This window comes from Scophthalmus maximus, chromosome 2 (genome assembly GCF_022379125.1).
Source record: "Scophthalmus maximus strain ysfricsl-2021 chromosome 2, ASM2237912v1, whole genome shotgun sequence".
Classification (NCBI taxonomy): domain Eukaryota; kingdom Metazoa; phylum Chordata; class Actinopteri; order Pleuronectiformes; family Scophthalmidae; genus Scophthalmus; species Scophthalmus maximus.
This window is the reverse complement of record NC_061516.1, coordinates 15,486,077-15,499,940: the sequence shown is the minus strand read 5'-3', so window position 1 is coordinate 15,499,940 and position 13,864 is coordinate 15,486,077. Positions and strand designations below refer to the sequence as shown.

The 13,864-nt window shown below is 42.6% G+C and overlaps 1 protein-coding gene across 2 annotated transcripts; it reads right to left on the bottom strand.

Moving 5' to 3' along the window:
• Positions 1–3,180: 3,180 nt before the first annotated feature.
• On the bottom strand, positions 3,181–13,280 carry LOC118301232 (7SK snRNA methylphosphate capping enzyme). Of its 2 annotated transcripts, none has more exons than XM_035626517.2 (5): positions 12,785–13,280; positions 10,250–12,093; positions 7,723–7,941; positions 7,490–7,613; positions 3,181–7,399 (listed from the first exon to the last, which is right to left on the bottom strand). In XM_035626517.2, exons 2-5 carry the CDS (start codon positions 12,044–12,046, stop codon positions 7,365–7,367), a joined length of 2,175 nt encoding a protein of 724 aa, XP_035482410.1. In that variant the 5' UTR covers positions 12,047–12,093; positions 12,785–13,280; the 3' UTR covers positions 3,181–7,364. The 2 variants fall into 2 exon arrangements, with proteins under 2 accessions (XP_035482410.1, XP_035482412.1); XM_035626519.2 differs by lacking the exon at positions 12,785–13,280 and adding an exon at positions 12,513–12,697.
• Between the last annotated feature and the right edge of the window lie 584 nt (positions 13,281–13,864).

The following is a 13,864-nucleotide window of genomic DNA, read 5'->3' as shown; positions in this document are numbered from 1 at the left end:
GACTCCTGACGTGATGTGGAATCTGACAAGGAGTGCTTTTGAAGTGGACTTAATTTAGTTATACCTGCCTTAGTTACAGATGTTGGGTGTGTACCTGCAACAATACATCTCATGTTATTGCCTGAAACGTGGTGTGACTGATCCTGTATCTCACTTTTCTCATAATCAAGCCTTTGTTAACAGTTGATTCTGATATGCAGTGCCAGTGCCAATAAACTCATGAAAATAAATGCACCGAAGTTCGGCCTGTTGCTGTTTGGGAAGGAGGATCATCACTATCAGCTTCAATTATATTGTCCTAAACATAATGCAAAGTAACTCAGTTCAGTTCAGTAATCCATATGAAAAACATTGAATATATAGTGTCTATTTGCAGCCCATTACCCACTTGGCTTGACCTTGGGGAAATAACAGCATGGAAAGCAGTCTGGGTCGAGTCTGGCATGCTCTCGCTCAGCGCTGTACTGACCGGAGACAATAATGGTCAAGGGACTGGCCCAAATAGTTGTCAATGGAATAGAGCTTTTGTGAATGAAGTGTTATGTCTCTCGTCTGTGTTTATGTTATTTCACCGTTCTGTCTGTCGGGACAACATTGTCTGGAACAGACAGAGGATGTCACAATCCAGCAGTCTCGATTGCAAAGCACATTCATTGTCATATTGCCTTTCCATCTCAGATCATCGCAAGGTCAGATGTCTTTGCTGGTGAAGTTTTGCTTTGTGCTTTACATGTTTCTGTTTTTTTGTTTTGTTTTGTTTGTTTGTTTGTTTTAGGAAGCAACATAACTGTCAGTTCAAAAACAAATTTGCTCACCTTAGTTTGAGGGTACACCATTACTGGATGAAAAAAAATCTGTTATAATAAATGATAAAATATTGACATTTAGTATCAAACTATGAGATTCGGACTTTTGTATTATCCATCTGGTTACTGCACATTGCACCAGTGTCAACTGAGCCCGGGTCTGAAGATGGTTGATGACTGGCCCGGGCTAGTAGGTGTTAAAGGCATGGATGCTATTTGTAAACAGGAGCCACTGTATTGTGCCCTGCATTGTCATCTGGGTTGAATCTTTGTACTATTCAGACAGGGAGCGTGACCAAACTACAAAGGGGTAAAACCCCACAAACCTGTTTACACGAGGCTGTCTTCACAAAGCCTGACAGCAACAGCTTCAAACAGAAAATTATTACAGGATGTATGTTCTTTTTGAACTGTAACTGCATAGGTCAGTGCTACTGGGGGGAAATCAAGGGTCTGATGGTGCAGAAGACAAATTATTCACATACAGACATACAGTATTCTAATGCTAGAAGGAAATTATGACCGTTGACATTGCAGCCCAATTAATTTTAGCCCAGGTTTTTGTTGTTGTTATTGTTGTTGTGCAGTTCCTCAAGTCTGATTGACTTACCAAAATAAAATAGGACCTTTTAGAAATAATAGAAATATATACAGGCAGGGTGTTGAATCAGGAGCAACTGGACTTTCGCGGTTTACAGCCAAGTCCACTTACTCCTGATTCAACACCCTTGTGGATATGAATAAGAAGAATGTAGAAAAATAAGAAGTACATCTTTTTCTTTATACTTTACATTGTTTCACCATTCATATTTTATATTTCTATTTATTTTAACTAGGCCTTTAGATATTTCTTTTCTTGGAGCAGCTGTAATGAAAGCCAATCTCCCCTGTGGATCAATAAAGTATTTCTGATTCAGAAATTAAGCAATTGTGAGAGAACAAACTCTTAAATCGTGCATTCTAATAGAGGGGACTTTACTAAGTATTTGCCGTGTGATTTTTTTTTTGGGGATAAATGAATGTTAATCTCATAGTAGTATAGGCCCTAACATGAGTACTTTCAGTAATCATTAAAAAACATGAGTGCAATCAATAAAAAGTGTTTGTTGGTCAGAGGCACTAAAGATTTTTTTTTATGGTGATTTATAAGTGGATCACATAAAGCGGCCTTTTCTCACTAGATGGCTGAGTGTAAAAAAAAATATTTTACAACTTCCAATAATGTTTCTGTACTCCTCTGTGGTAGTGGAAAATTTCACTCCTGATGTAGAAGTCAGGTGAAAACAAAATCTTTCCTCTGGTCAGATTTTTTCTGCCCTCTGGATATCCTTCTCTTGAAGAACCTTTGTGTTTGGCTTCTTCGCTGTCTTGACCAGTCTTACACAACCTGCCCCTCAGGAATAAACCTCTCAGGATGCTGATTATCCCGGTGATGAGCCAAACCTTTGATTCGAAGAAGTCCTTGACATTCAGGCCAGCGGTTAACTTAAGAATATTTTTTTCTCACTCTCCTCTGCTCCATTTAATACCATTATTAATGCATGAAGTAAATAGAATGTTGTAAGCCTCTTACTTTTGCAACCACACAGATCTGATCGATGGAGCTCTGCAGACAGAATTGTCCTTTTGCCACGTTCACCTGAAAAGGATTTTTTGAAGCTCTGTGGTGGACCCGATGAATATATAGAGAAAATATGTCTACCTCCTTGAGTCTGCTTCTCACCAAAAATGTTTGAGCTTTTTTCCTTCGCACATCATGGTTTGGTCTTTGCTCTGACACGAATCTTCAGCTGTGTCATTTTTCATTCCATTTGCAGGAAACTGTAAATTTGAAGAGAGGTTAAAACAATTAAAAGTAGAAAAAAAAGAAAGACGAATGATTACTAAATAATGGTTATTGTGCCATACAACAGAAGTAACACCTGTAGAATATTATGCAGCCCAATAAAAAGCCCTGAGATAGACACTGTCATTGGTATGCTATTGTATTGGCCACACCCTGATCTGTCAAACTTTGGACTGTAGGCCTTTGTCTTTGTAGGCTTTCATAGTGAGACATAAAGTGCAGGAAATAACTTTTTCCTTTGCACAGCAACAGCCAGAACACATACGAAGTCAATGAGAGGTCGAAACTTCCAGATGTTTCCAGATGAAGCGGGTTACAGTTACGGGCAGACCTCAATCATTGCTCAGTACATGTTACCTATCAAAAAGGCTTTTCAGGAGAGGTCATGTGAAAGGTAGTAACGTGTGAAAAAGCTAACAGGGCTAGAATACTTAAAACAATTTGAGAGCAGTAAATAAAATGATCTATAATAATAAACTTAAGCCAATCTCTACTTTCACCCAAAATGAATACACTTCCAATCTGCTGTGTAAGCCAATATTGAACCACGAAATCTGGAACCACTTTTAATCATTTTAGATGTTAAACACACAAACATTCAGATATATCTTGTTGTTCAGAGGCATGAAAATGAAAAGCTTCCCTGACAGAACTGGTATTTTATTCCAACAGTTTTGTACAACTGATTCTAGGAACGGTAAAACATCAACTTGAACTGCAAGAGGTTTACTTAACTAGTTTAATTCCCTCGAGTCATATCAGTGCAAATTCAACATCATGAGGTGAATTCTAGTGCCACGAAAAACAAATCATGCACCCCTTGAATTTATGCATTTGTTGTGCTCTAAAGTCTTTGAGATATACAGATTTAGCTACTGCATTAAAATATTAGAACAACTTTCCGGTATGAAACTTCTAATACATGAGAACCAGGTAGGCAACTGTAAGTACGAATGTTATGTCCGGACTGAATGTGTTTGTGACGATATTCGATCAACATTTCATTGCGAGGCTGCTGAAATCTTATAATCAGGTTGTAGCTGCAGGTTTTAAAGATTAGTTGCCTGTGAAAATTGCTCTGCTGTTAAAATAGATGATTTTGTGTGGGCGGAGTTCAATTCAGAAAATTAAATCAGTGTTGAATGTGAGGTTCACTTTCTTTGGCATCCACACATCTGTTGCACAAAGCAGCATTACAACATATGGTTGAATAAAAATCAGTAAAATGCCAAATAACAAAATGCTGCAATTCATCTAACCATTTGTTACAGTGGGTCCTAGGGTGTGCTTTCATTGCAATTTATCTTGTCTTATTAACCTGTTTTATTTGCAACACAAAACGTAAACCCTTTCACATTAAAACTACACAGGATCTCTTGTCTTCAATCCATTTTAAGTTTAACTGAACTAGGCTGAGATTTTGGCTGATTAAAACAAATTTATAGAGCAAAGATTTTATCGTGAACTACAACCCAAACACGAGATCTGACCCTGATAGGTTTTGAAATAGTAATATTTCTCACTAGCATTACATCCTGTTGATACAAGGGGTGTTACATGTTTACACCCCGAGTTTTAGAGTGATTTAATTTCATGTTGGACTTAGCACAACTTTTTGCACAACTTCAAGGGACGTACAAAAGTTCAGCACTGTATATGACAACATGTAATTTCACATCTCCAGCAAAGATACGCTTTAGTTGAATACCCGGACTTACAAGTCAGGAATATATGGGATCAAATCTTTAAGATACCGCTGCTGAGACAGTAAGGTGCAATTTTTAACATTGATGTCAAAACACAACTAAGATTAAACCAATTCCTTTTTTCCAAATAAAATGCTTATCATGTGACCTGCAAAAAGGAAAACATTTGTTAATAATGCAAAACGCAAAATGCCCTTAAAAATGACAGCGGTGGGCTGATCTAAGCCTGAGAATCCGATTGTCTAAGCTTAGGAGAAAGGTGTGATTTGGTGCCGAGTCTGTTCGGCCAACTGAGGTTGCGGCCAATTCACTTTGAATTCAAAATGTAACCTGAAGCTTTGTTTTATAGGTTAATCAGTGTTCCACAACTTGTTATAAAAAGTCTGACGGAAAAGGTATGCAAAATCTGAAAAATGTAAAAATGTCTAGAACATGTCAAAAGGAAGTGAAATGAAAGTGCATTAAACACAAACGCTCCTTTCAAAGAGTTTATAAAAAAAAAAAATAAAGAGCTAATCTAACAATCCATGTGCCTGCCAGGACAGAACAAAGCAATCACATCAGAACTTTGCAATGTACATATTCATTTGTTGTTACAGAACTGGATTACCGATCCGTTTAAGCAGAAGGAGACTCGGACCTGTGACTTTCTCGCAAAAATTGGCAGCAAACATTTGAAAACATGACAAAAACAAACCCGCTGGAAAAATGACAAAAGCAGTTAAGAAATTAAATATTGACAGTAAACAGTAAAACCAAAATGTCCAAACTAATTTACATTGATCACGTACTAGAATAGAAACGTACATCACCCATCATCAGCTCCTACCCTGGTGTGCCAAACGCCGTGACTGAACCAGTTACAAAAAAAAAGATCTTTCCCAACCAATTCAAATAAAATGTCATAGCTGAGTGACCAGTGCACACCAACAAGGACACAATCACAAAGACCGACTACCTGCAACTCAAAACTGTTCTCACTAGGCCAAAGACTTAAGAAAGTGATGACACATTTAGTCAAAATCAAGAGCAAGATACCCATACATTTTGGCAGCACATACAAACAGCATATCAGTATTCAAATTTGGTAAAAGTTGTATGGACCGATTTTAGTCCTCAAGAGTAACAATTAATTTTCTACAGATGTTAAAATTTTTGTTCGGTCTCTCAGAAAAAAAGAATAACTCCGGAGCGGAAAAAAAACTACCAGAGTACTTTGAGTGATCCTGATGCCGTTTGAATTAATGTCTGTTCAGTTGTATTGATCTGACCGTGCAAATTTATGCATTTGCCCGATTTATACAGCACTGAAGACGCTGTAGCAACTTCTCTATTAATAAGCCCCAAGCCTTCAATTTTAATTTCAATTATATTCTACGTCAGAACCGTGTGAAGGACACTGTAAACAACATTTGAAAAAAAAAAGAAAGAAAAGAAATAGATTACTGCATGCCACGGGCTCTCTTTTGCAAAATAATCCTTGTGGTCTCTGTGCTGAATTACCTTGAACTGAACCCACCGCCCGGGTGTCATCACAGCTCAAATGTGCCCCCTACCATTAGGATGGAGCATCGAAAAGGCTTGAAGAACTCATGAAGTGCACTGTTGCTGGGATTTGAAATGGCAGCCAATATCAGGTTTGAGATGCCACACTAAACATTCTTCCTCCCACTGACAGTAAGCTGGCGTACGGAGATCTCCACGTAAAGTCACAGATCTAACATTTGATGTATTGTATTGTTATTAATCATGGCAGTTAAAAAAAAAAAAAAGAGACTGGCTGTAACTATGGCCCTCTGGCTTACCGGCTAGCCCATCATTACATCCATACAGATGTTTTCACTTAAACTTCAATGTGTTGGAAGTGTGTTGATAAAGGTGGAAAAAATGACAACACCAATACAACATAAATGTGTTACCATTCAGCATTTCACCGGATGTTTTGAGTGCACGCTACTGATGTGGCATCTTTATCTATATCACTTAGACAAGCCACTTTTCACAAGTCCTAAGCAATGTAGGAGCTTTTGGTTGTTTCCTTTTCGCAATGTGGCGGTCTACACTTTTGCAGCTCTGTAACAGATTAAAGTTAATTCAGCTCTTAGGCCCATTTTGCAAAAGAATAATGAGAAAACAAACTGCATACTAGGATTGGGAGATGGGACAAATACTGTACATCAGCTATTAGTGATGGCTGATGTACAGGTTTGGTTGTTTAAAAAAACAAAAACACCAAAATCTGCATTTGTGTGCCTGATGATGCGAAGATTCAAACCTAATCCAAATACTTAACTACAGAGAGAACGTTTTCTGTGCCGTCAGTAGTAGCCGGCAATATGGGACTTCATTTATCAACAGCCTGCAGTGTCCTCTATCTGCACTCGAGTGTGGCTTTTACAGAGACATCACGTTTAATGGCTCTGTAATCCAGTGTTTTACAGCAGTCTTGCAGTTTGAGCTAATCTGGTCAAAGCACCAGCTATTTCCAGTTAAAAGGGTAATGGTGGCCCATTGAAGGTCTGCCTCATCTCCCAACCCTGATGTGTAAATAGCATGTTAATATGGTGGCACAGAACAAAGTTATGAAAGTAGAGATATGGCCTAATGGTATTCAAACACGTGTTATGGCTGTGCATCAAACTGGGGCATCATTAGCACTAGCGTAGTCCAGGAAATGGTTCAGATGAGCACATCTTCGACAGTCTGGCCACATGATTAGGTCTGGCTCCAGGTTACACATTGTTGACTCTTATCCGAGTTCACTCGATACTGTAAGAATTTGCAGTCACAGAAAATTCTGATAGGCGCATCTTCTAGACAGGTCTCATCTTTACAACATCATTTCAAATTCTGGTCCCGTTTCTCCTTTGGGGATTTCTTCTTCTTCAGCATGTGAAAAAGCTGGAGTAACTGTTTAGGAGCCACGATGATTCCTCACAGTCCAGGGCGGCCGGCTGTCTTGTAATTTAGGCTACTCACATTCAATGATCTTCAAGGCAGGAGCGGTCATTTGTGAAATAAGTAGATTGGCCTCTGAAAACCTGTCACGGTGGAAAGAATAGTTGACCATCAAGCTGCAATGGCGAACGACAAGTAGGTTATGAACGTGCACTGACAAATTGTTGAATTACCTCTTATTGAACATTTGGGGGCCCCAAGGTGCTCGAAACTGGCGAAGCCCACCTCGGTCGTAAGGTATGATGAGAACTGGTCAGGTTTGAGGCGGATGCTTTGATAATTCCTGCTGATATTATCCTGAGAGAGAAAACAATACATTTCATTAAAAACAATCAAGCTTTAAGATCACTGAATGCTGCGGATATCCAAGCAACATTTGCTTCGGTGCATCGTCTCAGTTTCTTACAGTCAGCTTCTTCCTCCTCACATAGGACTCCCACGGCTGTGGCTCGAGGATGAACATGCCTCCAGGACGGAGGTGTCTGTAGACTCTTTTGAAGAGCCGCTTGAGGCCACTGTCTCCCCAGTTCAGGTGAACCCATTTAGTAACGCTCAGGCAAAGGATCACGTCATACTCTGGCCGCTGAGTCAGAAGCAGATTATCATGCTCCAGAACATAATTGGCCTAAAAGGACAGAAGAGGTGGGAGAGAGAAAAACATGACCTTCACAGTGACCACACACTTTTTTCGTAATAAAGAGACTGGGAATAAAAGGACTCTTCTAAAACATATTAAGAGGAATGGCCACTGGTGACAATCTGAAGAGTGAATATCTATTTTAAATGGAGTTCAAGAAAATGCCTTCATTTTTGTTTTGTGTCTTTTGGACAGCAGAGAAAAGTGTCAATGTAAAAATGCTTTACAACCTTTTGTGTAATAAATAAGTCTGGTCTTTGGGTGGCTCCCAGCCCCTCTCCATTTTGGATCATTGAGAATGAAATTGTTCGGACAAAGTCAGCAAAGTGAATAGGTCATATGGGTCTTTTGGGAGCTATAATATTTACCAGGTATAGTAGTAAGAACCTAGGGTATAGGAGTGATGCTGAGAAAGAAAAACAAGCGCCAAGAGGAGCAAAGTTGAGGAGAAACTGGAGGAGAGTGTTATTTGATCCCAGCCACCCTTTTAAAACTGGGAACAAATTCTGGGAAATTCATTGATAATCTGAATCTTTTTCACGGATAATATTTTGAAATGTCACCTCAGAAAAAGCACCGTTATTAGTTGGAGTTTGGTCAAACATCCAAGATGGGTTATAAAAGATCAATATTTCCCCCCTAATCACATAAGCTATGTTTTATAATTTGGGTAGTTGAGAATTTAGCAGTAAGGAATAATAATAATAAAAAACCCTCAAATATCTTAGTTTCAAATGCTTCTCAGCACGACATTTTTCTTTCATATCCATCTTGACTAAGTGAGTCCCTCAGGCCTTTCACTGCTGATGAGGTCTGTGCCTCACTGCTGTTAACTCTTCTGCTTCATTCAGAGACACTACAGTCTTTGCATCCAGCTCATTCATGTAGCTGCCTACACAACAGCTGCAGGCACAAGGCCAGTGGAGTGAAGAAACGTCCATAGAAACCGGAAGAACAAAAAGCCCTTAATGAGAAACCTTTATGTTGATTAAAGCAAAGCTGTCTGAATATGGCAGAATAAAAACTGACGCCATTAGAATAAACATCAATCTGATTAAAATGATAAGACTGCTGCTTCCATCTTTCAGTTCCCACCATCACCATAAGCTTCGGGTATTAGGAGCGCCAATAATTGAAAAAAAAAAAAAAATTACAAACGCCAAGGTGTGCAGCAAACAAAAAAAATCTGAGGGCGACAAACTTGAGATAATTGACCGCATACTCACAGTTTGAGCCTGCTAAGATAAACTAAAGATTAATAGAAATTGAATAACACAGAAAAGAAAAATGTAAAAGCATTTGACTTAAAAAGATGCTGAACAACATGTAGGGCTGCATCTAACCATCACTTTCAGTATCTCTTAAACTGTCAAGTATTGTCTCGATTAATCAATTTAGTTGTTTGGTGCATGAATGTCATGTTTTGTTTTGTCCACGAACTAAAGATCTTCAGTTAGCTGTCATAGAGGTGCAAAGAAACGAGATAATAACCACATTTCAGAAGCTGAAATCAAAGAATTATCACATCTTAAACCGATTACTTGATTATCAAAATAGTGAGCAATTGATTTAGTGGACGACTGCTAATCGATTAGTTGTTTGCAGCTCTAACAACATATTTGATTTGTATATTATTATTGATATATCATCTATTAACAAATACAAGGGGGAGAAACTCAGTTCTGTGCCTAGTATACAAGAAACCATGAAGCATCCAATCATTCAAACCTTGATCAAAGCCCTGAAAGATCTACTCATCCACTCTGAGGCCTACTACTACAACTAAGACCAAATGAAATCTATAAACCCCAGATGAATCAATGTACACTGGGTTTTAATACCAGTTATATTTAGGTACAATGTTAACGTTGCATCGTGCAATTTGGGCCACTTTTTTATTTCCCTGGTAAGTGAATGCCCTGCGAGTATTGTCTACATGAGCTGCATGGTGCCGACTGCACATCACAGTGAAAGGGACTGTGCTGTGACAGTGCCACCCCTCATTCAGATGCAAGACAATTATCATTATCATGTTCCAGGGAGAATAAGTGGGTGCACAAATTCTATCAAGTTGATGATGTCGAGTTTCACCTGACATGAGGCCTGTTTGGGAGTGTTCAAGGGCTTTACATCATGTCTTAGTGAATAAATATGATGCATTGAAAACATAATGCAGGCACTGTCGAACTGTGAAATACTGAAGTTAATCTGACTTGCATCTATAGGCTCCCAAGATGCACTAGAATGGCGGCCTACTGGACGCTGCAGCAGATGTTCACACAGAACGGCTTCTTACCTTGACGAAGGACACGTTGGAGGGGAACTCCCCGGGCTGCGTGCTGGATGTCTCCGTCAGTGGCGGCGCAGCGATGGGCCCCCTGGAGATCCGCAGGGACATGGGAAAGGAGCAGCTCCCAGTGGGATCGTGGGAGGGCGAATCGCACTCTACCTGCTCCGTTTCCCCTGTTTTGCTGTCCTGTCTCTGGGTCCCTGCCTCCTCTCTCGTGTGACACGAGTCATTGTCATTCGCGGCCTCTGCGGGGCCGACGTCTCCTACCAGCGCTTTGCCATTTTCGTCCCTGCCCTCGTCTTCGTTGTGCTTCTTTTCTGTGGCCGTGTGACCGTCTTTTCCATTCCTCTCCTCCTGTTCAGTGCTCTTTTTCTCCCGCCTGGCCACCTGCGTCTGCAGCTCCGAGAGAAAATGTCTGATGTTCTTTCGGGCTGCATGTACCAGACCACTGTCAATATCCAGACCTAATATGCGAGCGGGCCTTAGCATTTTGGCAATATAAAGTGTTAGGTGGCCCGAGTTGCAGCCCAAATCCAATACGTCTTTACCCTCAAACCACTCAGGACGAAGCACACGCACTCGTGGGTCTTCACTAGCGCCTGGGTTGCGGTAGCCATAATACTTGTTGTAGTTCCCATACTGGAACTTCCTCTGTTGTTCCTTCGCCTGGTTGTGGTGCTGCTGGTGCTGGCGGCTTCCTGGGCCCGTTTTGAAACCACTTCTCGGTGTGTGGAAAGACTGATAACTTCTCTGCCCCCCCGTACAACTACTCCTGTCTCCAGATCCTGACTTTCCAATCGGGGTAGAATGGGTTACAGGCGTCTCCATTTTGCCAGAGTTGCGCCGACGCTTGCGTCTGCCTATGTTCTGGTTCGGACCTCCCGATACAGAGGAAGTGGAATCCTCCATGGATACAGACGTCGCCTCCTCCTTGCAGCTGGCCGAGTTGTCAGCCGAGTGCTCATGGGATTCTGCCGCGACACTGGAGAAACTGTCTGACTCTTTGGAGACGTCTAGTGCAGAACATGAGGCCAACGTACCTGGAAGCAGTGTGGAGCCGCCACTTTTAACCTCACCTTTTCCTGATTCCGAGAGGTTGATCTGTGTGGCGGAAATCCCACTGCCAACGCCACTTCCTCCTCCGTGGTGTCTGTTGCGGTGTCTCTTCCTGCCACCACTCTTGTAGGGGGACACCAAAAAGCTGCCGCCCGCTATCCCACTGTTCAGGTTCAGCGGATCCGTGATGTCTCTGGGGATGAGGATCTCCACGGGGTCTCGACTCTTCGCTGGCAGTGGGGAGGATTTGGGCGTCTCTGCATTCAGTGCCCTGTTGACATCCTCATCCAGCAGGCTGTTCAGGTTCAGAGGATCGAAAATGTTCCCACCCAGAAGGAAGTTGGTGGGCAGGACGGAGTCGCTCTCAGAGTTGGCCCTCCGCCTCCTCTTGCCAGATGTCGGATGCTTGAAACTGAAGTTTGCCGTGTTGCGCCGCTTTGTCAGTTTCATCTGTTGCTGTTGTTTGGAATGATGAAAGCTGTTCCTGCGATTTATGTTGTTCTCGCTCCCTCTGGCCCTCTGTCCAGCATTGTCCGAGTGGCTGAGCGCGTCAGTCGTGCTGGTGTTTTTAGGTGAGGCCGCGGTGCCCGGCACAGGGCATGCCGCCGGAGAGTCGGGGGTGGCGGTGGTACCCTCCACCATCACAGATATATCACTGCAGCCTCCGGTGCAATCCGAGAGCTGCAGAAACGAAGCGGAGCTGGCCTGCGGACTGCCAGTCTTCACGGTGTCCTCGTCAACAGACATCTCGTTCGGTTCCCGGAGCCGACGCAGACATTGAAATGTTTCTAGATCTGAAAGTCACAGACAAGTGATAAGTATCAGTAATCAAATGAGATGTTGCAAATAACCCACACAATAGCATACATCTTTTCAAGTGTGTTGAACAACATTACACAGCTGGAGATGCTTCTCTGCTGCTGCGACCTCACACGCGTTGAACTACGAACTAAAGTCGCTCGTACTAAACCAAGTTGGCAACATCACCACCGGGTCATGCGTCTGGGACCCACAGGTCCGGGGACCCGTGCCCTCAAAGGGGGCCACTCGGAAAACAAGGGTCAACTGAAGTCAGCGTCGTGGTCAAGAATCCGTTCTACTTCCCACTGTCATTTACAAACATCCGCGTTGCATTCGAACAAATCGCACTTTGAAGTCGCGAGAGCCCCCCGACCACCCGCCGGAGGACCCGGCGTCTGGAGCGCGTACTGACCCCAGAAAAAGTTTGTGTCGGACGGAGGTCCAGTTAGCAGGCTAGCTCGTAGCTTCTCTGTCGCGGGCCAGGACGTCGAGTAAACGTTCGGCTCGAGCAAATCGCGTCGTTTGACAGTGAAGTCGAACGCGAGTCGCCGCCACGCCGCCGCTGCGTCAGTCACGCTGGCGGAGGGCGCGATGCGATCTCCCCCGGCCGGACGGACGGACGGACGGACGGACCGTCGGCCCTCCCGCTCCCCTGTGCAGTCACCATCACAATAACAGTCTTACCTCGCAGTCGTTCCTCCGCGCCTCCCGGCCGGACTGTCACTAACCCCGCACTCCCTCGACTCGAGCTAACGTTAGCGCGGCTAGCACTCAAGTGTCCCTACGCCGACGCAACGGCGGCAAACAAAACCCACGCAGGGGGGAAACATATGGACTCCGTCCGCCGTAACGGCCCCGCTCCGTCGACTTGTTCGGTCAACTCCTCTGGTCGCCCCGCGTCGGGCAGGTCGCTGGATGAATGATTCCGCTGGCGGAGAGAGTCGGCATGGCGGCGCATCCGGGCTCTGCGCTGCAGCCCGAGATATGACTGGGGCGGAGATGGTGAGGAGGACGGACGCCCGAGCCCCACCGACCCCGATGACGGTTACCGCGCGGGATGCAGTCGTCGACCCTATCGATCAATGAGTCGCGCGTTGTTCGAAATGAATCGATTAATCGATGTGTTGGATTGTTTGTTTTTTTATCAGAGGATACACGTCACAAGTTCAAAACAAAAGGCCATAACCGAGATCTCCCAATCACAGACACTGCAATCTGAATTACTTAAATATATATATATATATACACACATATATGTGTGTGTGTGTGTGTGTATGTATTATGTGTGTGTGTATATATATATATATATATATATATATATATATATATTATTAGCTTAATTGTATATCAATCTGTTAATCAGCAACTTCCATTCCTGATTATAGTATTCATGAGCAGGCTAATATGAGTTATACTTAATATTTTCACCTTAAAATAAACACGCATACGTTTGAATATGCATTTTATCCACTTACAGTATTTCAAGTATTGCATTAAGTTTTCTGGAGGAGGAGGAGTCAGCTATCATGGAACAAGGAGGTATACACTGTAAAACTGATTTCAAGCTCATGGTTAGATTAAATTTATAAAAACATTGCCAAATTTTAAAATTAAATTAAATTTAGTTTTAAACTCAAAGACTGCTTGGTTATTATCTCTGTCACCACAGCGCCGCAGCCATGGCCACGGTCCACAAACAAATATGTTTCACAGTCAACTTCAAGGCCGCAAACTACGAGGTAGGGTTGTTCATCCGATTACCGC